Source organism: Heptranchias perlo, chromosome 32 (assembly GCF_035084215.1).
Source record: "Heptranchias perlo isolate sHepPer1 chromosome 32, sHepPer1.hap1, whole genome shotgun sequence".
Classification (NCBI taxonomy): Eukaryota; Metazoa; Chordata; class Chondrichthyes; order Hexanchiformes; family Hexanchidae; genus Heptranchias; species Heptranchias perlo.
The window spans coordinates 1849949-1874554 of NC_090356.1; the positions used below are offsets into that span (position 1 = coordinate 1849949).

General features: G+C 51.2%; 1 protein-coding gene across 2 annotated transcripts in view; it reads left to right on the plus strand.

The window, feature by feature from the left end:
• Positions 1–19661, plus strand: part of LOC137300914 (segment polarity protein dishevelled homolog DVL-1-like) — a 131745-nt gene extending 112084 nt beyond the window's left edge. For both annotated transcript variants that reach the window (XM_067970178.1, XM_067970179.1), the window contains 6 exons: positions 2724–2791; positions 5490–5639; positions 7577–7708; positions 9377–9544; positions 10569–10775; positions 18326–19661. In XM_067970178.1, coding sequence (XP_067826279.1) covers positions 2724–2791; positions 5490–5639; positions 7577–7708; positions 9377–9544; positions 10569–10775; positions 18326–18726 — 1126 coding nt within the window. In that variant the 3' untranslated portion in view covers positions 18727–19661. The remainder of the gene's footprint in view (positions 1–2723; positions 2792–5489; positions 5640–7576; positions 7709–9376; positions 9545–10568; positions 10776–18325) is intronic.
• The last annotated feature ends 4945 nt before the right edge of the window (positions 19662–24606 follow it).

A 24606-nucleotide genomic window follows, 5' to 3' on the forward strand; every position in this document is an offset into this window, starting at 1 on the left:
ATGATGTTGGTTGAGAGATAAGTATTGGCCAGGTCACCGGGGAGAACACCCCTGCTCTTCTTCCAATAGTGCAGTGGCATCTTTTACTTCCATCTGAGAGGGCAGATGGGGCCTCGATTTAACGTCTCATCTGGAAGATGGCACCTCCGTCATTGCAGGACTCCCTCAGTACAGACCCTCTGACAGAGCAGGACTCCCTCAGTACTGACCCTCCGACAGTGCAGCGCTCCCTCAGTACTGACCCTCCGACAGTGCAGCGCTCCCTCAGTACTGACCCTCCGACAGTGCAGCGCTCCCTCAGTACTGACCCTCTGACAGTGCAGCACTCCCTCAGTACTGACCCTCCGACAGTGCAGCGCTCCCTCAGTACTGACCCTCCGACAGTGCGGCGCTCCCTCAGTACTGACCCTCCGACAGTGCAGCGCTCCCTCAGTACCGACCCTCTGATAGTGCAGCGCTCCCTCAGTACTGACCCTCCGGCAGTGCAGCGCTCCCTCAGTACTGACCTTCCAAGAGTGCAGCACTCCCTCAGTACTGACCCTCCGACAGTGCAGCGCTCCCTCAGTACTGACCTTCCGAGAGTGCAGCGCTCCCTCAGTACTGACCTTCCGAGAGTGCAGCGCTCCCTCAGTACTGCAATTCAGTGTCAGCCTAGACCACAAGCTCCTGGAGTGGGGCTTGAACCCTAAACTCTGTGACACAGATACACTAACTGAGCCATATAAGAACATAAGAAATAGGAGCAGGAGTAGATCACAAGGCCCCTCGAGCCAATTCAATCAGATCATGGCTGATCTTTGACCTCAACTCCACTTTCCCACTCGATCCCCATATCCCTTGATTCCCTTAGAGTCCAAAAATCTATCGATCTCAGCCTTGAATATATTCAATGCCTCAGCATCCATAGCCCTCTGGGTAGAGAATTCCAAAGATTCACAACCCTTTGCATGAAGAAATTACTCCTCATTTCAGGCTTAAATGGCTGCCCCCTTATTCTGCGACTATGTCCCCTAGTTCTAGACTCTTCAGCCAGAGGAAACATCCTCTCAGCATCTACCCTGTCAAGTACTCTCATAATCTTTTATGTTTCAATGAGATCGCTTCTCATTTTTCTAAACTCCAGGGAGTATAGGCCCATTCTACTCAATCTGTCCTCAAAGGACAATCCTCTCATCTCAAGAATTAATCTGGTGAATCTTCATTGCACCGCCTCCAAGGCACTTATATCCTTCCTCAGATAAGGAGAACAAAACGCTGACGTGTTAACTTCGTAATTCGCCTCCTGGCAAATGGTAATAAACTGGACAGATTGTTTTTGTTGAATTGTTTAGGCCCTGTGCGATACCCCATGACACAGTCCTGCATGGCAGGTAAGCAGGCAACCTGCCCTCAGTCCTCTGCAAATGTTGCCTTGAATTGAGATGCCAGGACATGATTCTTTCTGCTTGCCTTGATTCTGACCTGGGCTGAGCTTTGGGACTTGGCAAGTTGGTTATTGTGGGTGCAATCCCTGGATCCATGCAATCCCTGGAACAGTGGGTTTCTGTGCTCGACACGGTAACCAGAAAATCATTCATAGCCAGCCCCTAAACCAATGTCTTGTGATCGTGTTGGAGAGCTACTATCAGTGAAAGCGGGACTAAAGCTCCCTCCAGGGCTCAGTGGGTGAAAGCACCAAGTGATGCTGACCAGAAGGGCCCAAGTTTAACCCTGGCTCTGTGCTTAGTTGACTGATCTGAGGTGGCCAGGAGTACAATTGATCACTTTGCCCCTGGGAAAAATCAGCCAGGATTCTGGCTCCAGATTGTTATCCAGTGACTCCTGCTGGAGAGTGTGAGACTGTGTGTGTCTGTGTATCTGTGTATCTGTGTGTGAAAGAGATATGGAATAGCCAGCCGTGTGAGCCTAGACAGTGAGGGTTGGATGTCCCTCTGCTATTCCTCCAGGATAAGGCAAAATCAGGCAGTGAGGCCTACTGGCACATCCCCATCTCAAGCTCAATTTTCCTTCCACTATGCCCGCACTGGGACAACCACCAGCCACTCCTTCCCCGCCTGCTGCATGTAAATATCGATGGGGAAGCTGAGCCTAGCAAGCCGCCCCATTTCCTTGCTCCACTGTCTTCATCGACCCCAGGGACCTTTCACAGACGGGTGACAGGACTCCCTGGGGCAGTAGCAATGGGCTCCTGATTGCTGCATGGTGGATGAGGGCCTGATAATGGGTTTCTCTCCCTCCATATAGGTCCAAAGATTTACCTTTCTAGCCCAGGTTGAGACTGAGGCCTAAAAGAAAGCCCACCTTTCCTCCTGGGGGCTAGTCCACCTGCTGCAGCGCCCCCCGGATTTACTGACCTTACAGCAGCCGGGATCCCACTGGGAACCCACCCTACATAACAAATGACCCCTAACCCAGGAAAATGGGTCAGGCTCACAGCAGGGTCACAGCCCCACCAAGCAGAGGAGAGCCCCACCCTCAGCGTCACCAACCTATTCGACTGTCGCAGGCATCTCAGCCCAACCCTGTGCTCACCCAATTCCACGCAGGAACATGTAACTAACCTGGTCTGTGCACTCAGCGTGACACACAGTGGTACATCTGCACCCTGAACCACAGAGACCTCGGGCCCATTTCTCCCTGGTCCCTGGGTCAATGTTCCTTATCTCCTGTTGGTCTAATCTTGGTGGCGCCTGGTAATTGTTCCGTTATGTTTGCTTCTCCAGACCCATCAGCTTAACAGTAGCCAAGTGCTGGGACCCCACCCCCAGGAGTTATTTCACAATTCCCAGCAGTAAGTACCACTTTCATCATTTGAAATGCAGTAGTTTATGAGGAGTGAGTGTTTCCTTGGGCATGGGTAGTGTTCGTTAGACACTGATCTTCCATCTCTGAGATCTAGGTTTGAATCCAGCTCCTCTGTGGCTGTGATGGTCCTACCTGCAAGATGGTTTTAAGTTCCGATTTCTAATTTTATTCATTCTAATGTCAAATTTTAGTATTTGTTTTAATTTTATATAAATTCTAGTTTTTATTAAAAATTTCTATTAATAAAATGTTGTTTAATTTCTATTCTCTCTTTGTCAGTCTGTGTCTATCCCTTTCTTTCTCTATCTGTATGTATGTCTCTCTGTCTCTCACTGTCTTGCCTCTCTCTCCCTGTTTATTTGTGCCTCTCCATCTCCCTTTCCCTCCATATCTCCCTCTCACTCTCTATCTATGTGTCTATCTCTCTTTGCTCTCTGTCTCCACCTCTATCAATTGGTTTGACATCCTTATCGGTTGGAACTTACATTCATTTTCTACTTTTACACGCTCCCCGTACCACTGATTCCGGACTCTGCTAATCGAGCGTATGAAACAAAATGGAACTCCTCTGCGTCAGTCAGTCCCACAATCTCTTGATACCCCACGTGGTTCTCAGTGTCTCCATCATTTCTTCAGCACTGGTTTAAAGCCCAGTTCTACTTGGGTTCATATTGTGACTATTTCAATCTAGCCCAGCCCATCCGCCTGTGAATCATTCGGCTGGTGTCCCACTTTATGTGAGCTGGTTGGCGATTGTGCCTGTTAAAGCCTCACGGATTCCCAATTGGGACCTTCATAAGTTAAATGTTTCACCATTTGAACACTTTAAACATGTAAGTTTAAGTTTTTTTTTCACAAGGAAAACTGCACTCTTAGTGTTAGCCTTAACTCACAGAGTTAGGGAACTACTGGTCCTTTTGTAGATTAGGGCTATTTGATTTCCATTCTGACAGAGAATCAAGTTTGTTGATCTGAATGAAACTCTGGACACCCATCCAGAGTTTCATTCAGATCAACAAACTTGATTGTATTATCCATTACCACACCAATCAGAACTGGAACATTATTCCTTCCCACTCCTAGCAGGTGGATGTGATTGGGACCATGTGTTTGTGTGGAGGGTAAACACTGACACGGACTGATTGGGCCAAATGGCCTGTTTCCATGTTGTAACTTCTATGTATTTCAGTGCATTTCTAAATTTGTACAACTTTGGTATGTTCCTATGGAGTGTGGAGAAAGCTGAGTGAAGAAAATAGATGGATTGCCTCCACAGTACAGTTCACATTCTTCGAATTCTAGGCATCATGCCCACACCTATGGCACAGACATGATAAGACCATAACACCATAAGAGATAGGAGCAGGAGTAGGCCATTCGGCCCCTCGAACCTGCTCTGCCATTCAATGAGATCATGGCTGATCTGATTTTTACCTCAACTCCACTTTCCCGCCCTTTCCCCTTATCCTTTGACTCCCTTGCTGATCAAAAATTTGTCTAACTCAGCCTTGAATGTATTCAATGACTCAGTCTCCACAGCTTTTTGGGATGAAGAATTCCAAAGATTCACGACCCACTGGGAGAAGAAATTCCTCCTCATTTCCGTCTTAAACGGGCGACCCCTTATTCTAAGACTATGCCCCCTAGTTTTAGATTCCCCATGAGGGGTAATATCCTCTCAGCATCTACTCTATCGAGTCCCCTCACAATCAATAAGGTCTCCTCTCATTCTTCTAAACTCCAATGAGCATAGACCCAACCTGTTCAATCTTTCCTCATAAGACAACCCTTCCATACCCGGAATCAACCGAGTGAACCTTCTCTGAACTGCCTCCAATGCAAGTATGTCCTTCCTTAAATAAGGGCACCAGAACTGTACACAGTACTCCAGGTGTGGTCTCACCAGCACCCTGTACAGTTGTAGCATGACTTCCCTGCTTTTATACTCCATCCCCCTAGAAATAAAGGCCAATATTCCGTTTGCCTTCTGGATTACCTGCTGCACCTGTATGTTGACTTTTTGTGTTTCATGTACGAGGACACCCAGATCCCTCTGTACCGCAGCATTTTGTAGTATTTCTCCATTCAAATAATATTTTGCTTTTTTATTTTTCCTCCCAAAGTGGATGACTTCACATTTTCCCACATTATATTCCATCTGCCAGATTTTTGCCCATTCCCTTAACCTGTCAATATCCCTTTGCAGACACTTTGTGTCCTCATCACAACTTGCTTTTCCACCTATCTTTGTATCATCAGCAAATTTGGCCAAATGGAATCATATAATATTTGCAGCACAGAATGATGCTATTTGGCCCATCCAGCCTGTGCCAGCTTTTTGAAAGAGTGATCCAGTTAGTCCCATTCCCCTGTTCTTTCCCCGTGGGAAAAGAGCGGTGGACTGGGACTAACTGAATTGTGTATCTATGATAGGTCAGTCAGCACCTGAAAGAGAAAAGACAGACAAGCGTTTGAAGTGGGCCCTTCACCAGGGCACCCAGAGTTAATCTCTCTCTCTCTCTCTCTCTCTCTCTCAGCTGCTGATGGACTTGCAGGGCATTTTCAGCGTTTAGTTCACAAGTACAGCTCGCGGGGGGCTTATTTTTGTCGCTCTTCATTTTCTCTCCCACTTGGACTGAGTCCAGCCCTTTGTCTAATCTTCCCTCTGTCTGTCTGTATTGTAGCGGAACCAGTGAGGCCCATTGACCCAGCGGCCTGGATCTCTCATACTACTGCCATGACGGGAACATTCCACCGCTATGGTATGAGCCCCACCACCAGCGCCATCACATCCACCAGCTCCTCACTAACCAGCTCCATCCCAGATTCGGAAAGTAAGTCTCACTGCGGCCCGCTCGAGCTGGCCGTGTGTGGTGGTACGAGGCCGGGGGTACATCTCTCAATGCGTGTGTGGATCTACTGCTGTGAGGGCTGTGAATTGGAAGATTGCTCTCAACCCATCAGGAAGCCTGTTACTTTTTATCAACTCCGCATCTGTTCAGGGAGGGCTGGGCAGGGTGGGGGGGGGTGGGGTAGAGCTGGGTGGGGCTGGGGCAGGGTGGGACTGGGGTGGGGTGGGGTAGAGCCGGGTGGGGCTGGGGCAGGGTGGGGTGGGGTAGAGCCGGGTGGGACCGGGGCAGGGTTGGGTGGGGTAGAGCTGGGTGGGGTAGAGCCGGGTGGGGCCGGGGCAGGGTGGGGTGGGGTAGAGCCGGGTGGGGCCGGGGCAGGGTGGGGTGGGGTAGAGCCGGGTGGGGCCGGGGCAGGGTGGGGTGGGGTAGAGCCGGGTGGGGCCGGGGCAGGGTGGGTGGGGTAGAGCCGGGTGGGGCCGGGGCAGGGTGGGGTGGGGTAGAGCCGGGTGGGGCCGGGGCAGGGTGGGGTGGGTGTGAGTTATGAGGTTTGTTTCTGCTGCTGATGTAAATGTGAATCAGCGATTATCGTCTCCACAGCACGAGAGAATGCAACAAGTGGGGAAAAAGGAGCTGTTTAAAAGGCCAACTGTTAGTATCCAATTCACATTTGGAAATGTCTGGAATATTCCGCTAAAAATGCGAACGGTCCAATCCAAAGCTTGGAGAGGAGGTGACCCTAAGCAGGATCAGCGGTTCTAAGTGTGAAACAGCAGGTCACAATTCATTGAGTGTTTCTCCTGAATCTGCAGCATCAGCAACAGGTCCCACAGCCTCGTTCTCCATTGCTTATTGGCTGTGGGCACTGTCTCTGTGCCTGAGGCTTTAGAATGGGCTGGTGGTGTTTATTTCCTTGTGGTGAGTTAGCGGTGGAGTGAAGGATTTGTACGTTTATAAATTCCTGGGCTGGGAGGGAGGATGTGTCACAAGTGCTTCCTATAAATGTTCTAAAAGTTGTTGAAAGAGGTTCAGGACATCGGTTACATCCTCATGCAGCTTTATATTGTGCACCAACCAGGGGCGCATGTGGGTCTCCTGATAGCTGGCAGGAGAAAATGTAGTGGCAAGAAAGACTAGAGCTGTCCATTCTACTCTGTGCCAGCGGGAGAGAGGGGGAGTAGCAGGATTTACATAGGAAGTGACATACCACCCATAAATCTCAGCAGGGAAAGCTAAGGCGCAGGGTGTGATTAATGATTGCAGAGTGTGCTGTCACAGAGTCAGAAGTGACTGAAACACTTGGACTGAAGCTCTTCCCTCTTTTAAAGGGGCAAAGTCATGAAGGTACAGCTACATACTCCTGTTTCATAAACTGACGGATGTTTACAGATGGAGGAATTCTCACTGAACAAGATTAAGGATTTCATATATCCTGCTGCCAAAATTGTTAAAGTTAACTTTTACTGACCAATTAAAATAATTTTGAAGAGTTCCAATGACAGTTCACACTGCAGTGGACACAGAGCTGGCAATGGAGTGCAGATGCAGTTATCGGGTTAAGTGAGGCAGTTCTGCAGAGAGCAGCTTTGCTACTGGTGAAAGTTAATTAAAAACATTAATAATTATTAGTTAAAATTTCTCTACAGCAGGATGAGACAGTAATAAGTAGGGCAAAAACTGACTTTTATTTTAAAGACCAGGCTTTCTTTCTGCAGGAAGGGAACCCGTCTTGAAAAGTAGCCCTCCTGTGCCTGATCTGAGGTCAGTTAAGTTGGTGGGGGAGTGGGAACATGTCGTGCCTCTTCGCCATCTTAACCACCACCCGTACCATTCCCACTGGCAGGCACGGTTACAATCGACCCTTTGGTGTTTTGATAATTCTCTGTGAAGATCAGATCCTTTATTTTTCCTGTTTACTTGTTCAGAGTATGAAGATTGTCCACTAACGGTTAAGAGTGACATGCCTGTCATTGTCAAGGCCATGCAGTCGCCTGACTCGGGGCTGGAGATCCGCAACAGGATGTGGCTGAAGATCACCATTTCAAACGCTGTCATCGGTGAGTATTTGTATGCCTGGGTGGGTTCTCACCTCAGGCAGCCCCTCTGCCTGTTGGGTATTACAGAGGACAACCCCAATCAGTGAGGCCCACCTTGCTCTAAAACCAAGCAACATTGGTGTTCCAAAGCCGTCACTCAGCCTCACCTGCCTCTCCTGGGAAGGGGCTCCACACAGTTCCCCCCTCATCAAAGGTCACTGGCGCAAAGCTGCAGAGTCTCTGTGCAACCTCACGTCCTATAACACGTGGGTACAGACACATGTTTCCGTGCCTGGTAGGCACAGAGTTAATTGCACCTGATTTCACTATTGTGATTTAAGTTCTGGTTAATGTTTTCTGTCACTCCTTAAACGTCTTGATTTGAACAGCCATCCCTAGGGGAAGGAGCTTGTCGTTCTTTCCATTGGAACTGGGCTTTCCATAGTCGCAAGAGTTTACCTGTCTGATCAGAATGATACATCCGATATCCCTCCTCCAGCTCAGATCCCTTACTCACCCTGACGTGTACAGGGAGCCTGGGTCTCAGGCACCACCCTGCCCCATGTCCACCCTCTCTTATCCTCCTAACCTTCATTCATGTTCCTAACCCACTGTTACAGGGTACGGTAGTGTAGTGGTTTTGTTACCAGACTAGTAAACCCGAGGCCTGGATTAATAATCCAGGGAACATAATCTCAACTTCCACTGTGGCAATTTGAGAATTTGAATTCAGTAAAGGCAAAACTTTTGGACTGTCATTAAAAATCCAACTGGTTCACGAATATCCTTTAGGGCAGGAAACCTGCCGTCCTTACCCGTCTGGCCTATATGACATGGTTGACTCTTAACTTCCCTCTGAAATGGCCTCTACCATCTCGGGGTAACCAGGGAGGGGCAATAAATGCTGGCCTTGCCAGCGATGCTCACATCCCGAGAATCAATTTTTGAAAAATTAATCACTTTACAACAACATGTTGCCTCTCTCATCCTCAGGATGTCCCAAAGCATTTCACAATCACTGGAATACTTTTGAGGTGCAATCACTGTTGTTTTAGGTGCTTACATGCTGGGCTGTTTCAGATGAGCTGTACTGGCCTCCGAGGGGTCGGTCCGCGGTCCGAGGGGTCGGTCCGCGTTCCGAGGGTGTCGTTACACTGTCTGCAGAAGGGGTGGGTTTGACCGGCCAGAAGATCTATTCCAATTCTAGTCTTCCTTTGTTTCTGGTTAAAGGGGAATGTCCTGCTGCTCGATGATTTGATATTCCAGTTGATTTCAGGAGTGATGTATTTGGTCAAAATCCTGGAACTCCCTTCCTAACAGCACTGTAGGAGAACCTTCACCACACGGACTGCAGCGGTTCAAGAAGGCGGCTCACCACCACCTTCTCAAGGGCAATTAGGGATGGGCAATAAATGCTGGCCTCGCCAGCGACGCCCACATCCCGTGAACGAAAAAAAAATAAATTTGGTATCAGATACGTTAATAAATTACCACTGATAAAATGCCTTTAAAGGGGGGTGAACTTTGTGAGCTGAACCTCCTGGGCTGCAGGTAATAGTCGGGTTTGTGCTGACATCGGGTGCAGGTGGTCCTGAGAGGTCTGGCCCGAGGAGAGGCCCTGCCCGAGGGGAGGTCCTGTTGGTCAGTCAGATACATAGCCTCATGGAGTCGGTACTTGTTTCTCTGCAGGAGCGGATGTGGTCGACTGGCTTTTCTCACACGTGCAGGGTTTTAAAGACCGTCGCGAGGCGAGGAAGTATGCCAGCAGCATGCTGAAACACGGATACCTCAGGCACACAGTCAACAAGATCACCTTCTCTGAGCAGTGTTACTACATCTTCGGGGACCTCTGTACCAGTAAGTTCAGTCCTTCTGCTTAATGTTTTGTAAATCTGGTGCTCATCAATCTGAAGGTGGTTAGTGCCAGGGTCTGGAACACTGTCCCATCAAACACTCCCAGGGCAGGTACAACACGGGTTAGATACAGAGTAAAGCTCCCTCTACACTGTCCCATCAAACACTCCCAGGGCAGGTACAGCACGGGTTAGATACAGAGTAAAGCTCCCTCTACACTGTCCCATCAAACACTCCCAGGGCAGGTACAGCATGGGTTAGATACAGAGTAAATCTCCCTCTACACTGTCCCATCAAACACTCCCAGGGCAGGTACAGCGCGGGTTAGATACAGAGTAAAGCTCCCTCTACACTGTCCCATCAAACACTCCCAGGGCAGGTACAACACGGGTTAGATACAGAGTAAAGCTCCCTCTACACTGTCCCATCAAACACTCCCAGGGTAGGTACAACACGGGTTAGATACAGAGTAAATCTCCCTCTACACTGTCCCATCAAACACTCCCAGGGCAGGTACAGCACGGGTTAGACACAGAGTGAAGCCCCCTCTACACTCCCATCAAACACTCCCAGGGCAGGTACAGGGTTAGATACAGAGTAAAGCTCCCTCTACACTGCCTTAATCTTAACCTCAGAACAGCACCCTCTGCAGTATTATTTCATTTTGTGGCCAGTCTGGTGAAGATCACTGTTTGCTGTTTGTGGTGAATCGTATTCTTTAACCAGGCGTTTAGTTTGGTGGTCTAATCTCAGTAGAGGTGTCACTAGGGGCTACAACCAGCCTCAGCCCCATGGACTAGGGAGAGGGAAGAAAATCAGCCAGAGATTTACTCCTGATCGCTATCCAGTTGTAAGTGGGTGTGTTTGGAGATCAGATGTAATGATGGTCCTTTGGGGGGCTACTGCACGCTGTTGACCTGTACTCCAGCAAGTGCTGAGCACCGTGGGGAGGGGAGGGGAGAAATTGGCCATCAAGGTGATAAGGAATCACATCTAATTTCTGTTAAACCCTTTCCTTTGCTGGTAGACTTGGCCGGTCTGAGCTTAAATGAAGGTTCCAGTGGGACATCGGAACACGACATCCTCGCACCTCTCCCACATCCGGCCTGTCCCTGGCCTCTGGGCCAGAGCTTCCCCTATCAGTACCCACTGCCTCATCCGTATTACCCACCCACTTGCCAGGAGCCCAGCTTGAACTGTGGAAATGGCAGCGCTGGGAGTCAGCAGAGCGAAGGTAAGATTCAGGAATGAGGAATGACCACAAACTGGGCTGCACTGTCAACGGGCCTGTGCTGACCATAACTGCACTAGAAAGTTGCAGGCCTGTGTTATTCCACAGATGTCTGGCCTGTCTCCATCCCTATAGGAGGCTGCAGGCTGTGCCTCTCTGTGTGTTGCTCATAATTTGAGTAGTTTGAGCTGATCGTACTAACAGCTCCGCCTCCTGATCCGTTAATATTTCCACCTTACACGCATTAGCCTGAGGTGGGAGGAGTGAGAGTTCCGGAGGGGCTCGTCCTGTTTGTGAGAGCTTGTGTATGTAGGAAGCTATCAACTCTACCCATCCAAAACCATAGGGGTAACGGTAGGGCCAGGAGTGGGGCACGGTGGGATAGGGAGTGTGACGGGGATAGGGGTAACGGTAGGGCCAGGAGTGGGGCACGGTGGGATAGGGAGTGTGGCGGGGATAGGGGTAATGGTAGGGCCAGGAGTGGGGCACGGTGGGATAGGGAGTGTGGCGGGGATAGGGGTAATGGTAGGGCCAGGAGTGGGGCACGGTGGGATAGGGAGTGTGGCGGGGATAGGGGTAATGGTAGGGCCAGGAGTGGGGCACGGTGGGATAGGGAGTGTGGCGGGGATAGGGGTAATGGTAGGGCCAGGAGTGGGGCACGGTGGGATAGGGAGTGTGGCGGGGATAGGGGTAACAATGGGGCCTGAAGTGGGGCACGGTGGGATAGGGAGTGTGGTGGGGATAGGGGTAACAATGGGGCCTGAAGTGGGACACGGTGGGATAGGGAGTGTGGTGGGGATAGGGGTAACAATGGGGCCTGAAGTGGGACACGGTGGGATAGGGAGTGTGGTGGGGATAGGGGTAACAGTGGGGCCTGAAGTGGGACACGGTGGGATAGGGAGTGTGGTGGGGATAGGGGTAACAGTGGGGCCTGAAGTGGGGCATGGTGGGATAGGGAGTGTGGTGGGGATAGGGGTAACAGTGGGGCCTGAAGTGGGACACGGTGGGATAGGGAGTGTGGTGGGGATAGGGGTAACAGTGGGGCCTGAAGTGGGACACGGTGGGATAGGGAGTGTGGCGGGGATAGGGGTAACAGTGGGGCCATTAGTGTGGCAGTGTGGGAACAGGGCAGGATGGGACTTAAATCTGCATATAGACTGGGCAAATCAAATTTGCAAAGGTAGTTTGGAGGATGAATCCATAGAATGCATTCGAGACGGTTTCCCAGAGCAATATGTCATGGAACCAACCAGGGAACAGGCTATTTTAGATCTTGTATTATGTAATGAGGTAGGGTTAATTAGTAATCTCACAGTAAAAGAACCTCTGGGGAAGAGTGATCATAATATGATAGAATTTCACATTGAGTTTGAAAGTAACATACTTAAGTCAGATACTAGAGTGTTAAACTTAAATAAAGCTAATTACATAGGTATGAGGGATTGTCAAAGGTGGATTGGGAAACTAAAGAGATTGACAGTTGAAAAGCAATGGCAAACATTTAAAGAAATATTTCAATATTCTCAACATTTATACATTCCATTGAGAAATAAAAGCTCCATGGGAAGAGGATCCATCCGTGGCTAACTAAAGAAGTTAAGGAGAGTATGAGATTGGAAGAAGAGGCCTATAATGTTGCCAAGAAGAGTAATAAGCCTGGGGATTGGGAGAGTTTTAGAAACCAGCAAAGGACGACCAAAAAATTGACGAAATGGGAGAAAATAGAATATGAAAGTAAACTAGCAAGAAATATTAAAAACTGATTGTAAGAGCTTCTACAAGTATGTAAAAAGGAAGAGAGTGGCAAAAGTGTCTTCACAGTAGAAGACACAAAAAGCATACCAGAAATATGGTAAATGAGAGTGAGGAACTTAAAACAATTAATATCACTAGAGAAAAGGTACTGGACAAACTAATGGGACTAAAAGCCGACAAATCCCCTGGACCTGATGGCCTACATCCGAGGGTTCTAACGGAGGAGGCTGCAGAGATAGTGGATGCATTGGTTATGATCTTCCAAAATTCTCTCGATTCTAAAAGCGTCCCAGTGGACTGGAAGGTAGCAAATGTAACATCGCTGTTCAAGAAAGGAGGGAGAGAGAAAATAGGGAACTACAGGCCTGTTAGCCTGACATCAGTCGTCGGGAGAATGCTGGAATCTATTATTAAGGAAGTGGTAACAGGGCACTTAGAAAATCATAATATGATTAGGCAGAGTCAACATGGTTTTCTGAAAGGGAAATCGTGTTTGATAAATTTATTAGAATTTTTTGAGGATGTAACTAGCAGGGTAGATAAAGGGGAACCAGTGGATTTGGATTTTCAAAAGGCATTCGATAAGGTGCCACATAAAAGGTTGTTACACAAGGTAAGAGCTCATGGGGTTGGGGGTAATATATTAGCATGAATAGAGGATTGGTTAACGGACAGAAAAGAGAGAGTAGGGGGATAAACAGGTTATTCTCAGGTTGGCAGACTGTAACTAGTGGGGTGCCGCAAGGATCAGTGCTTGGGCCTCAGCTATTTACAATCTATATATTAATGACTTGGATGAAGGGACCGAGTGTAATGTATGCAAGTTTGCTGATGATACAAAGCTAGGTGGGAAAGTAAGCTGTGAGGAGAACACAAAGAGTCTGCAAAGGGATATAGACAGGTTAAGTGAGTGGGCAAGAAGGTGGCAGATGGAGTATAATGTGGGGAAATGTGAGGTTATTCACTTTGGTAGGAAGAATAGAAAAACAGAATATTTTTTAAATGATGAGAAACTATTAAATGTTGGTGTTCAGAGAGACTCGGGTGTCCTTGTACAAGAAACACAAAAAGTTAGCATGCAGGTACAGCAAGCAATTAGGAAGGCAAATGGCATGTTGGCCTTTATTGCAAGGGGGTTGGAGTACAAGAGTAAGGAGGTCTTACTACAATTGTACAGGGCTTTAGTGAGACCTCACCTGGAGTACTGTGTACAGTTCTGGTCTCCTTATCTAAGGAAGGATATACTTGCCTTAGAGGCGGTGCAATAAAGGTTCACTAGATTGATTCCTGGGATGAGAGGGTTGTCCTATGAGGAGAGATTGAGTAGAATGGGCCTATACTCTCTGGAGTTTAGAAGAATAAGAGGTGATGTCATCGAAACGTATAGGATTATGAGGGTACTCGACAGGGTAGATGCTGAGAGTTAGTTTCCTCTGGCTGGAGAGTTTAGAACTAGGGGGCATAGTTGCAGGATAAGGGAGCAGCCATTTAAGACTGAGATGTGGAGGAATTTCTTCGTGCAGAGGGTTGTGAATCTTTGGAATTCTCTCCCCCAGAGGGCTGTGGATGCTGAGTCATTGAATATATTCAAGGCTGAGATCGATAGATTTTTGGACTCTGGGGGAATCAAGGGATATGGGGATCGGGCGGGAAAGTGGAGTTGAGGTCGAAGATCAGCCATGATCTTATTGAATGGCGGAGCAGGCTCGAGGGGCCTTATGACCTACTCCTCCTATTTCTTATGTTCTTAGGAGCAGACTTTTGGGAGCAGTATCAGCAAGTGTTTAACACCAGTCTGTTCTCATTCTGTGCTGTCTTTCAGAAATAAAAAGTAGAACAGAAATGCAGGTCTGTCAGATAAGGGAGGATAGTGTTTCCTGGGGGTTCTGAAACATTCACCCACCTTTTCTCTTTCAAACACTGACAGTCCTGCTGTGTATTTGCTGCACTTTCCCTTTTCACTGCAGTCTATGCACTAGAGGGCAGTCTGGTTACTTCAGTCTTTATATATTTAGAACAAAAGCTTATCACAGGGTGTTAACTGAAATCAAGTGTTTTTATATAGTATTTCATTGGTGTTTTAAAACAGCCCCCTGATGGCAGGATCTCGGTTTTAGACTGACTGTCCTGAGTTAGGAAGGGGAAGAATCAGCGGTGCCCTGCTGCTGATCTCTGCCCAGTGACCCTGGCCGAACAGTGTTTGTCCCAGTGACCCTGGTCGGACAGTGTTTGTCCCAGTGACCCTGGCCGGACAGTGTTTGTCCCAGTGACCCTGGCCGGACAGTGTTTGTCCCAGTGACCCTGGCCGGACAGTGTTTGTCCCAGTGACCCTGGCCGGACAGTGTTTGCCCCAGTGACCCTGGCCGGACAGTGTTTGCCCCAGTGACCCTGGCCGGACAGTGTTTGCCCCAGTGACCCTGGCCGGACAGTGTTTGCCCCAGTGACCCTGGCCGGACAGTGTTTGCCCCAGTGACCCTGGCCGGACAGTGTTTGTCCCAGTGACCCTGGCCGGACAGTGTTTGCCCCAGTGACCCTGGCCGGACAGTGTTTGCCCCAGTGACCCTGGCCGGACAGTGTTTGCCCCAGTGACCCTGGCCGGACAGTGTTTGCCCCAGTGACCCTGGCCGGACAGTGTTTGCCCCAGTGACCCTGGCCGGACAGTGTTTGCCCCAGTGACCCTGGCCGGACAGTGTTTGCCCCAGTGACCCTGGCCGGACAGTGTTTGCCCCAGTGACCCTGGCCGGACAGTGTTTGCCCCAGCGACCCTGGCCGGACAGTGTTTGTCCCAGCGACCCTGGCCGGGCACGGTTTGTCCCAGCGACCCTGGCCGGGCACTGTTTGTCCCAGCGACCCTGGCCGGACAGTGTTTGTCCCAGCGACCCTGGCCGGGCACGGTTTGTCCCAGCGACCCTGGCCGGACAATGTTTGTCCCAGCGACCCTGGCCGGACAGTGTTTGCCCCAGTGACCCTGGCCGGACAGTGTTTGTCCCAGCGACCCTGGCCGGAGTTTGTCCCAGCGACCCTGGCCGGACAGTGTTTGCCCCAGCGACCCTGGCCGGACAGTGTTTGCCCCAGTGACCCTGGCCGGACAGTGTTTGCCCCAGTGACCCTGGCCGGACAGTGTTTGTCCCAGCGACCCTGGCCGGACAGTGTTTGCCCCAGTGACCCTGGCCGGGCACGGTTTGTCCCAGCGACCCTGGCCGGACAGTGTTTGCCCCAGCGACCCTGGCCGGGCACGGTTTGTACCAGCGACCCTGGCCGGACAGTGTTTGTCCCAGCGACCCTGGCTGGGCACGGTTTGTCCCAGCGACCCTGGCCGGACAGTGTTTGTCCCAGTGACCCTGGCCGGACAGTGTTTGTCCCAGCGACCCTGGCCGGACAGTGTTTGTCCCAGTGACCCTGGCCGGGCACAGTTTGTCCCAGCGACCCTGGCCGGACAGTGTTTGTCCCAGCGACCCTGGCTGGGCACGGTTTGACCCAGCGACCCTGGCTGGACAGTGTTTGTCCCAGCGACCCTGGCTGGGCACGGTTTGTCCCAGCGACCCTGGCTGGACAGTGTTTGTCCCAGCGACCCTGGCCGGACAGTGTTTGTCCCAGTGACCCTGGCCTTTGAATAGCCTGCTGACCCTCACTAATGAGGCTCACACAGGAGCTGCTCGGTTGATACACTGGCATTGTTTCCCAGCAGGTGCCCGCCTGCTCGCACCTGCATCACAGGAGGGAACATCTGGAAGAAACCAATTGTAAACATGACATGAGTAACGTGGGGCGTAGAATCACTGAGTGTTACAAATGGAGGGTGTTTACACTGAGCTCATCAATGCTACTGATGGGTTACGTGCTGATTTTACTCCTGGTAAGGTAACTTGACCCTCGGTTAGAGGTCAGTCTCTGTCCCTTTCACTTAACTCAGACTCACTAACCGCAGCAAGCGCATACAGTGTAATCTTTTACTCATTGTCCCATTCACCAGCGCAGACCTGTGTTCAGTGGGGAGGGGGCGGGGAAGTGGGGGGGAGGGAGTGGGGGCGGGTAGTGTGGGCAGGGAGCTGGGGGGGGAACGGGGGAGGGGAAAGGGAGGGGGGAGTGGACAGGGAGTTGGCAGTGAGTGGGGGACTGGGCAGGGACCGGGGAGTAGAGGGTTCACTGTCCAGGCCGCAGTATGGTTGGTTCCTGGGGCCATCATCAACTTTGTTTTTACAATTTGCAGGAGATGATTTCACAGCCAAGTTAGTTTTAATAAAATATTAAAAGCTCAATAATTAATAAAGGAAAAAGCTGTCAGAAAGCAGGTTTGAACAGCCCGAACACAGCGGCATTCAGAGAGTTAGTGCGATCAGAGGAGTCGTCATTTTGTTTGTGTCAAATTTGCAAATAGCTCATTATAAAAAATTGTACTCCCAGCACAAACTGTGTGTCTGGGCTAAACATTTCCTCACAAACTGATTAGGAATCAGTCAGGCTAACTCTGGCATAACTCACGAACATGCGACCCCCATCTGAGACACTCAGGTTGTACCAAAATGACCCAGCACCCTGACAGAGCCATTAGAAGAATGAGAATTAATTTCAAAGTAAAGGAGAAAGATTCACGGGTTAACGTTTATAGAATGTTACAACCGGGTTAAGCAGCTCCTCAGAAACCCAGTCATTACTTAAAAAGTTGCTTGGATCTGTAGTAAACAATCAGCTTTAAATTCTGTCTGTAATTGCTGCACCAGCGAGGAACATAGGAACAGGAGTAGGCCATTCAGCCCCTCGTGCCTGCTCCGCCATTTGATAAGATCATGGCTGATCTGTGATCTAACTCCATATTCCTGCCTTTAGCCCATATCCCTTAATACCTTTGGTTGCCAAAAAACTATCTCTATCAGATTTAAATTTAGCAATTGAGCTCGTATCAATTGCCGTTTGCGGAAGAGAGTTCCAAACTTCTACCACCCTTTGTGTGTAGAAATGTTTTCTAATCTCACTCCTGAAAGGTCTGGCTCTAATTTTTAGACTGAGCCCCCTACTCCTAGAATCCCCAACCAGCGGAAATAGTTTCTCTCTATCCACCCTATCTGTCCCCCTTAATATCTTATAAACTTTGATCAGATCACCCCTTAACCTTTGAAACTCCAGAGACTACAACCCCAATTTGTGTAATCTCTCCTCGTAACTTAACCCTTGAAGTCCGGGTATCATTCTAGTAAACCTACGCTGCACTCCCTCCAAGGCCAATATGTCCTTCCGAAGGTGCGGTGCCCAGAACTGCTCACAGTACTCCAGGTGCGGTCTAACCAGGGTTTTGTATAGCTGCAGCATAACTTCTGCCCCCTTGTACTTTAGTCCTCCAGATATAAAGGCCTGCATTCCATTAGCCTTATTGATTATTTTCTGCACCTGTTCGTGACCAGCAAACTTAGATATGAGACTTTCTATGCCTTCATCTAAGTCGTTAATAAATATTGTGAATAATTGAGGCCCCAAGACAGATCCCTGCGGGACTCCACTAGTCACATCCTGCCAATGTGAGTACCTACCCATTATCCCGACTCTCTGTCACCTTTCGCTCAGCCAACTTCCTCACCAAGTTTAAGTGTATTGGACTTTTCCCTTTCCACATTACTCTCAGTGCAGCAGCGGGAGCGGGGTGGGGGTGACTGCGATGGGGTTTAACAGCTTGGTACCAGGGCCATTCTGCAGTCCAGGGACAGTAGCATGGGACTGTTATATCTTCTCTTATGGATGTTTCATTGTGGTGAGTTTTATGGAGTGCAGTGACTGGTCTCATTTGTTGTCTGCTGTCTGTACAGGGAGCAAAAGCAGTGGATCCAATCGGAGTATCGGTGAGAGGAGAGCCTCCTCGGGGAAGGAAAAGGAGCAGAAAGTAGACTCCAAGCCGGCAGGTAACGGCAGTGAGTTGGACCGCAGTACAGGGAACAGCGTGCACTGCGACCGAGCGGCCAGCCAGCTCAGTCACCGCAGTCACAGCTCAGCAGCTCACAGCGAGCGCAGTCACCATAGCCACTGGTCTCACGGACCCCCGGGCGTCCCACCCCTCTACCACCTGCCCAAGACCCCAGTAACCAGTGGCCCACCTGGAGCTCCGCCTGTCCGCGATCTAGCGTCTGTCCCTCCTGAGCTAATGGGGAGCCGGCAATCCTTCCAAAAGGCCATGGGTAACCCCTGCGAGTTCTTCATCGACATCATGTGACAACTCCTGCCTTCTCACACTAAACGACACTGAAGTCTTTGCACGCAGCACTGCGTGCTGTCTCATCCCTGGTGTCGCAGGAACCTCAGGCTTGTTCTAACTCTAACCATGGTTCTATTTATCATCTGTACTGCATTAATAAGAGCTTCGAATGTGTTGGTTTTGGTAAATATTTGTGCCAAGGACAGCTTTACGTAAGTGTATTCCTCGTTTCAGTGCAATCATCACCTCTGTACACTTGTAAAGGGATGTTGAAGTGCTTTTGACCTGGTTGGTTGTTCATCCCTGATATTGGCACCTCTGTCCCACGGCCCTCTCACCACCCTCTCATCTGCTGCTGTTGTGACTGGCACTCCATGTTAAAATGCACCCTGTTTTTTCAATGTGGTTTTTCTAACCCGTCCAGCAAGCACCTTTTCTTTATAAAGAGATGCCTCAGCACAGATGGGTGTGATTCCGTTTCCAGCTCAGTGACACACATGCTGATTCACTTTCTCATCCTCATTGGTTAGCAGCCTTTCAAGAAGTGTTTTCTTTTGAAGTATTTGAAAAGGTTTAAGCGCTAATCTATATCTCCAAACATTTAAACAGCTCTTGCACTCTGCGGCCTTGTTCCCTGCACAAGAGGGGAGGCTGGATGACACGTCTTGTGCACATACCGTGTTTTATACATGTGTAGGTAGTTTTGGGCACTTTAGAAATTTGTTCATGGTTGCTGCTGTGCAATGTGATTGATTGACTGATGGTGAAACCGTTGAATTAATCAATTTCTGAAAGGTTTTCAGTCTGTTTGGAACAGCTACTTATAAATGATACTTGTCTTTGGCATTGTGCCACTCCCAGTAAACAGACCGTCTGCATCCAAACTGGAAGTGTAAAGATATGTATTGGATTTTGTTTTTCCCCAATTTTCACTCCTCTCCTGAAGGTGCTGACTCTCCCTGGGGTTCAGGTCCCCTCCTTTCCTGAAGGTGCAGACTCTCCCCGGGATTCAGGTCCCCCCCACCTCCTGAAGGTGCTGACTCTGCCCGGGGTTCAGGTCCCCCCCCTCTCCTGAAAGTGCTGACTCTCACTGGGGTTCAGGTCCCCCCTCCTCTCCTGAAGGTGCTGACTCTCACTGGGGTTCAGGTCCCCTCCTCTCCTGAATGTGCTGACTTTCCCCGGGTTCAGGTCCCCTCCTCTCACTGTTTTTGGGTTTCGTGGACTCCAGCTGCCCTTTAAACCTTGTCTAAGTGGCCGTCCTTCATGTGCATTGAGTGTCAGCAGACTATTGAAATGAAGGGAGCATCACAGCTGAGCATACCCCTGACCACACCGGATGGTGCTTTCCTGCTCCGTGTCTCTCAGTCCCACACCGGACGGTGCTCTCCTGCTCCGTGGGGCTCAGTCCCTCACCGGGCGGTGCTCTCCTGCTCCGTGTCTCTCGGTCCCACACCAGGCGGTGCTCTCCTGCTCCGTGTCTCTCAGTCCCACACCGGGCGGTGCTCTCCTGCTCCGTGGGGCTCAGTCCCACACCGGGCGGTGCTCTCCTGCTCCGTGGGGCTCAGTCCCACACCGGGCGGTGCTCTCCTGCTCCGTGGGGCTCAGTCCCACACCGGGCGGTGCTCTCCTGCTCCGTGCCTCTCAGCCCCACACCGGGCGGTGCTCTCCTGCTCCGTGGGGCTCAGTCCCACACCGGGCGGTGCTCTCCTGCTCCGTGTCTCTCGGTCCCACACCAGGCGGTGCTCTCCTGCTCCGTGTCTCTCAGCCCCACACCGGGCGGTGCTCTCCTGCTCCGTGGGGCTCAGTCCCACACCGGGCGGTGCTCTCCTGCTCCGTGTCTCTCGGTCCCACACCAGGCGGTGCTCTCCTGCTCCGTGTCTCTCAGTCCCTCACCGGGCGGTGCTCTCCTGCTCCGTGTCTCTCGGTCCCACACCAGGCGGTGCTCTCCTGCTCCGTGTCTCTCGGTCCCACACCGGGTGGTGCTCTCCTGCTCCGTGGGGCTCAGTCCCACACCGGGCGGTGCTCTCCTGCTCCGTGGGGCTCAGTCCCACACCGGGCGGTGCTCTCCCGCTCCGTGTCTCTCAGTCCCACACCAGGTGGTGCTCTCCTGCTCCGTGTCTCTCAGTCCCACACCGGGCGGTGCTCTCCTGCTCCGTGGGGCTCAGTCCCACACCAGGCGGTGCTCTCCTGCTCCGTGTTTCTCAGTCCCACACCGGGCGGTGCTCTCCTGCTCCGTGGGGCTCAGTCCCACACCGGGCGGTGCTCTCCTGCTCCATGGGGCTCAGTCCCACACCGGGCGGTGCTCTCCTGCTCCGTGTCTCTCAGTCCCTCACTGGGCGGTGCTCTCCTGCTCCGTGGGGCTCAGTCCCACACCGGGCGGTGCTCTCCTGCTCCGTGGGGCTCAGTCCCACACCGGGCGGTGCTCTCCTGCTCCGTGTCTCTCAGTCCCACACCAGGCGGTGCTCTCCTGCTCCGTGTCTCTCAGTCCCACACCGGGCGGTGCTCTCCTGCTCCGTGGGGCTCAGTCCCACACCAGGCGGTGCTCTCCTGCTCCGTGTCTCTCAGTCCCACACCGGGCGGTGCTCTCCTGCTCCGTGGGGCTCAGTTCCACACCGGGCGGTGCTCTCCTGCTCCATGGGGCTCAGTCCCACACCGGGCGGTGCTCTCCTGCTCCGTGTCTCTCAGTCCCTCACTGGGCGGTGCTCTCCTGCTCCGTGGGGCTCAGTCCCACACCGGGCGGTGCTCTCCTGCTCCGTGGGGCTCAGTCCCACACCGGGCGGTGCTCTCCTGCTCCGTGTCTCTCAGTCCCACACCAGGCGGTGCTCTCCTGCTCCGTGTCTCTCAGTCCCACACCGGGCGGTGCTCTCCTGCTCCGTGGGGCTCAGTCCCACACCAGGCGGTGCTCTCCTGCTCCGTGTCTCTCAGTCCCACACCGGGCGGTGCTCTCCTGCTCCGTGGGGCTCAGTCCCACACCGGGCGGTGCTCTCCTGCTCCATGGGGCTCAGTCCCACACCGGGCGGTGCTCTCCTGCTCCGTGTCTCTCAGTCCCTCACTGGGCGGTGCTCTCCTGCTCCGTGGGGCTCAGTCCCACACCGGGCGGTGCTCTCCTGCTCCATGGGGCTCAGTCCCACACCGGGCGGTGCTCTCCTGCTCCGTGTCTCTCAGTCCCACACCAGGCGGTGCTCTCCTGCTCCGTGTCTCTCAGTCCCACACCGGGCGGTGCTCTCCTGCTCCGTGGGGCTCAGTCCCACACCAGGCGGTGCTCTCCTGCTCCGTGTCTCTCAGTCCCACACCGGGCGGTGCTCTCCTGCTCCGTGGGGCTCAGTCCCACACCGGGCGGTGCTCTCCTGCTCCATGGGGCTCAGTCCCACACCGGGCGGTGCTCTCCTGCTCCGTGTCTCTCAGTCCCTCACTGGGCGGTGCTCTCCTGCTCCGTGGGGCTCAGTCCCACACCGGGCGGTGCTCTCCTGCTCCGTGGGGCTCAGTCCCACACCGGGCGGTGCTCTCCTGCTCCGTGGGGCTCAGTCCCTCACCGGGCGGTGCTCTCCTGCTCCGTGTCTCTCAGTCCCTCACTGGGCGGTGCATTTACCCACTGAGTCAACTGAGGACGGGTGTCTGTTGAATTTCTTGAAAAAAATGTTTAAAATATCGGCAAATGGGCAAATGATTTGGAGCCTCAGCAATGCCCCTCAGCAATCTCACCAAATCAGTGTCTGCGCCTGGCTTTGTATTGAACCGAAAGGAGACATCCAACCACCCAACCCTAACATGCAAAGTCATTTATCTCATTTGACCCATTTTCTGTGTTTGTTCAAAGCCCCGATCACTGTCCCTGCTGAATTATTTATTCAATCTATCGATTTCACAAACTGATATTCCAAATGTGTTCCTGGGCTGTGTGTCTGCGGTGACCAGGGGGGGAGAGGAGAGGAGAGGGGGGGGGGGAGAGGGGGGGGGAGAAGCTCCCTGGTTCTATCAGTGAGAGTGTAGGGAGATGTGCAGCACACAGCCTACATGCTGCAGAATCAAGAGACCATCTGCGTTGTAGAGGCAATAGAAGAATTTTAATTCTCCCTGATTGCCTGGGAGGGGGGTGGCGTTGGGGGATAGTTAAAATGCAGCGGCTCCATTTCCCGCTCCGTTCCCACTGATTCACCATTTTAACGGCGCTGGTTTGGGCGATTGTTGGAGCTCCTGGCAGATCAGTGCAAATCAGTGCTCTGTAAGGTACATGGAGTACATATAAGTTTGAAAACATTTCTTCGTGGGGCCAGAAGAAGCAGGAGTCTTTCATGCCTCATAAGGATGACCTGAGCCTCTGCTGTGCCTGGGTCCTCCCCCATTAACCAGCCTGCGAGACCCCCCCCCCCATCCCGAACTAACCCCAGATATCCCGACATCCCCGCCCCAGATATCCCGACATCCCCGCCCCAGATATCCCGACATCCCCGCCCCAGATATCCCGACATCCCCGCCCCAGATATCCCGACATCCCCGCCCCAGATATCCTGCGCCCTTTATCCCAGGCAGCAGTGCAATGAAATAGTCTTCACGGGGCTGGATGGGTGCTGCTGTGTCTCTGATGTTCAGGATCCCGTGTTTCGAGGGACCTGGGAGCTGGAACTGAACAAAAATGCCAAGAGAGCAGACTGACTGTAGGAGATCCCGTGGGAAGTGACATTTTCCTGTTATTCGGAGAATGAGGAAATGGTGCAGTGTAGAGAGTTGGATTTGATTCCACTAGGTGTAAATACAGCCCTCATTCAGTGCCCAGGAGTGTGCGGGGCACTGGACTAAGCTAAGCTCTCTCTTTGACTCCATTCCTTGTCACACGTCTGTACACTAGTGTGTGCCTCGGGGGACAGTGAGTGTGAATCTGTGTGTGTGAATGCTGTTATATTTGCACAAGTACCAACATTCCAGAGCTCTGTAACATTCTTTGAAGAAAAGAAACACTTAAAAGCTCGTCAGTAAAGACTTTCAATTTTAGCCTTTTGTCAAACAAAGGTAACTTCAAACATTGCTTCATCTGGGGCCACCTCATGGATACCCAGGACTGAGAGCACGGAGGATAACGGAGACTGTGTGAGGTCGGCTCACTCTTTCAACATAGGTTTAATAGACTTTGGTGAGCTGGATCGTAATAATAAAACTGACAGAGAATGCAAAGATTTATCAGAAAGTTCCAGAATGCTAATCAGAATTATGAGAAAATGTAAAAAGAAATGTACAGTAGGAGATTAAATTTTATTAAATTAATTATTATAACTATTCTGTAGATCAAACTCACTGAAAGAAGTTCAGCCCAGACTGCAGATCAGCTGGCAGCTGGGAGGTGTCAGTGTGTGTACCAGTGTTGTAGATATTGTATTCAGATCCTGTGTTTCTATAGTTAATATATCGCTGCCTCAGTGTAAAAGCTATTTTAAACACTAAAAAATTTACATTTTTTTCTGCCTTATTTTGTTTTTATTTTCCTTTTTCCCCTTGCTGTATCTTTGTCCAGTTTTATTTTGTTTACATGGAACTTGTGGAAAGAATGTTTGATGAAGGCCATGAGAGTCCAGCGTGGTGAGATTGGGATCACCCCAGTCACACAGCCACAGTGTGGAGGGATGGCTGGTCATGGAGGAATTGCTTGCTGCTGACATGGATACAGCACGTGTTAGATACAGAGTAAAGCTCCCTCTACACTGTCCCATCAAACACTCCCGGGGCAGGTACAGCACGGGTTAGATACAGAGTAAAGCTCCCTCTACACTGTCCCATCAAACACTCCCAGGGCAGGTACAGGGTTAGATACAGAGTAAAGCTCCCTCTACACTGTCCCATCAAACACTCCCAGGGCAGGTACAGCACGGATTAGATACAGAGTAAAGCTCCCTCTACACTGTCCCA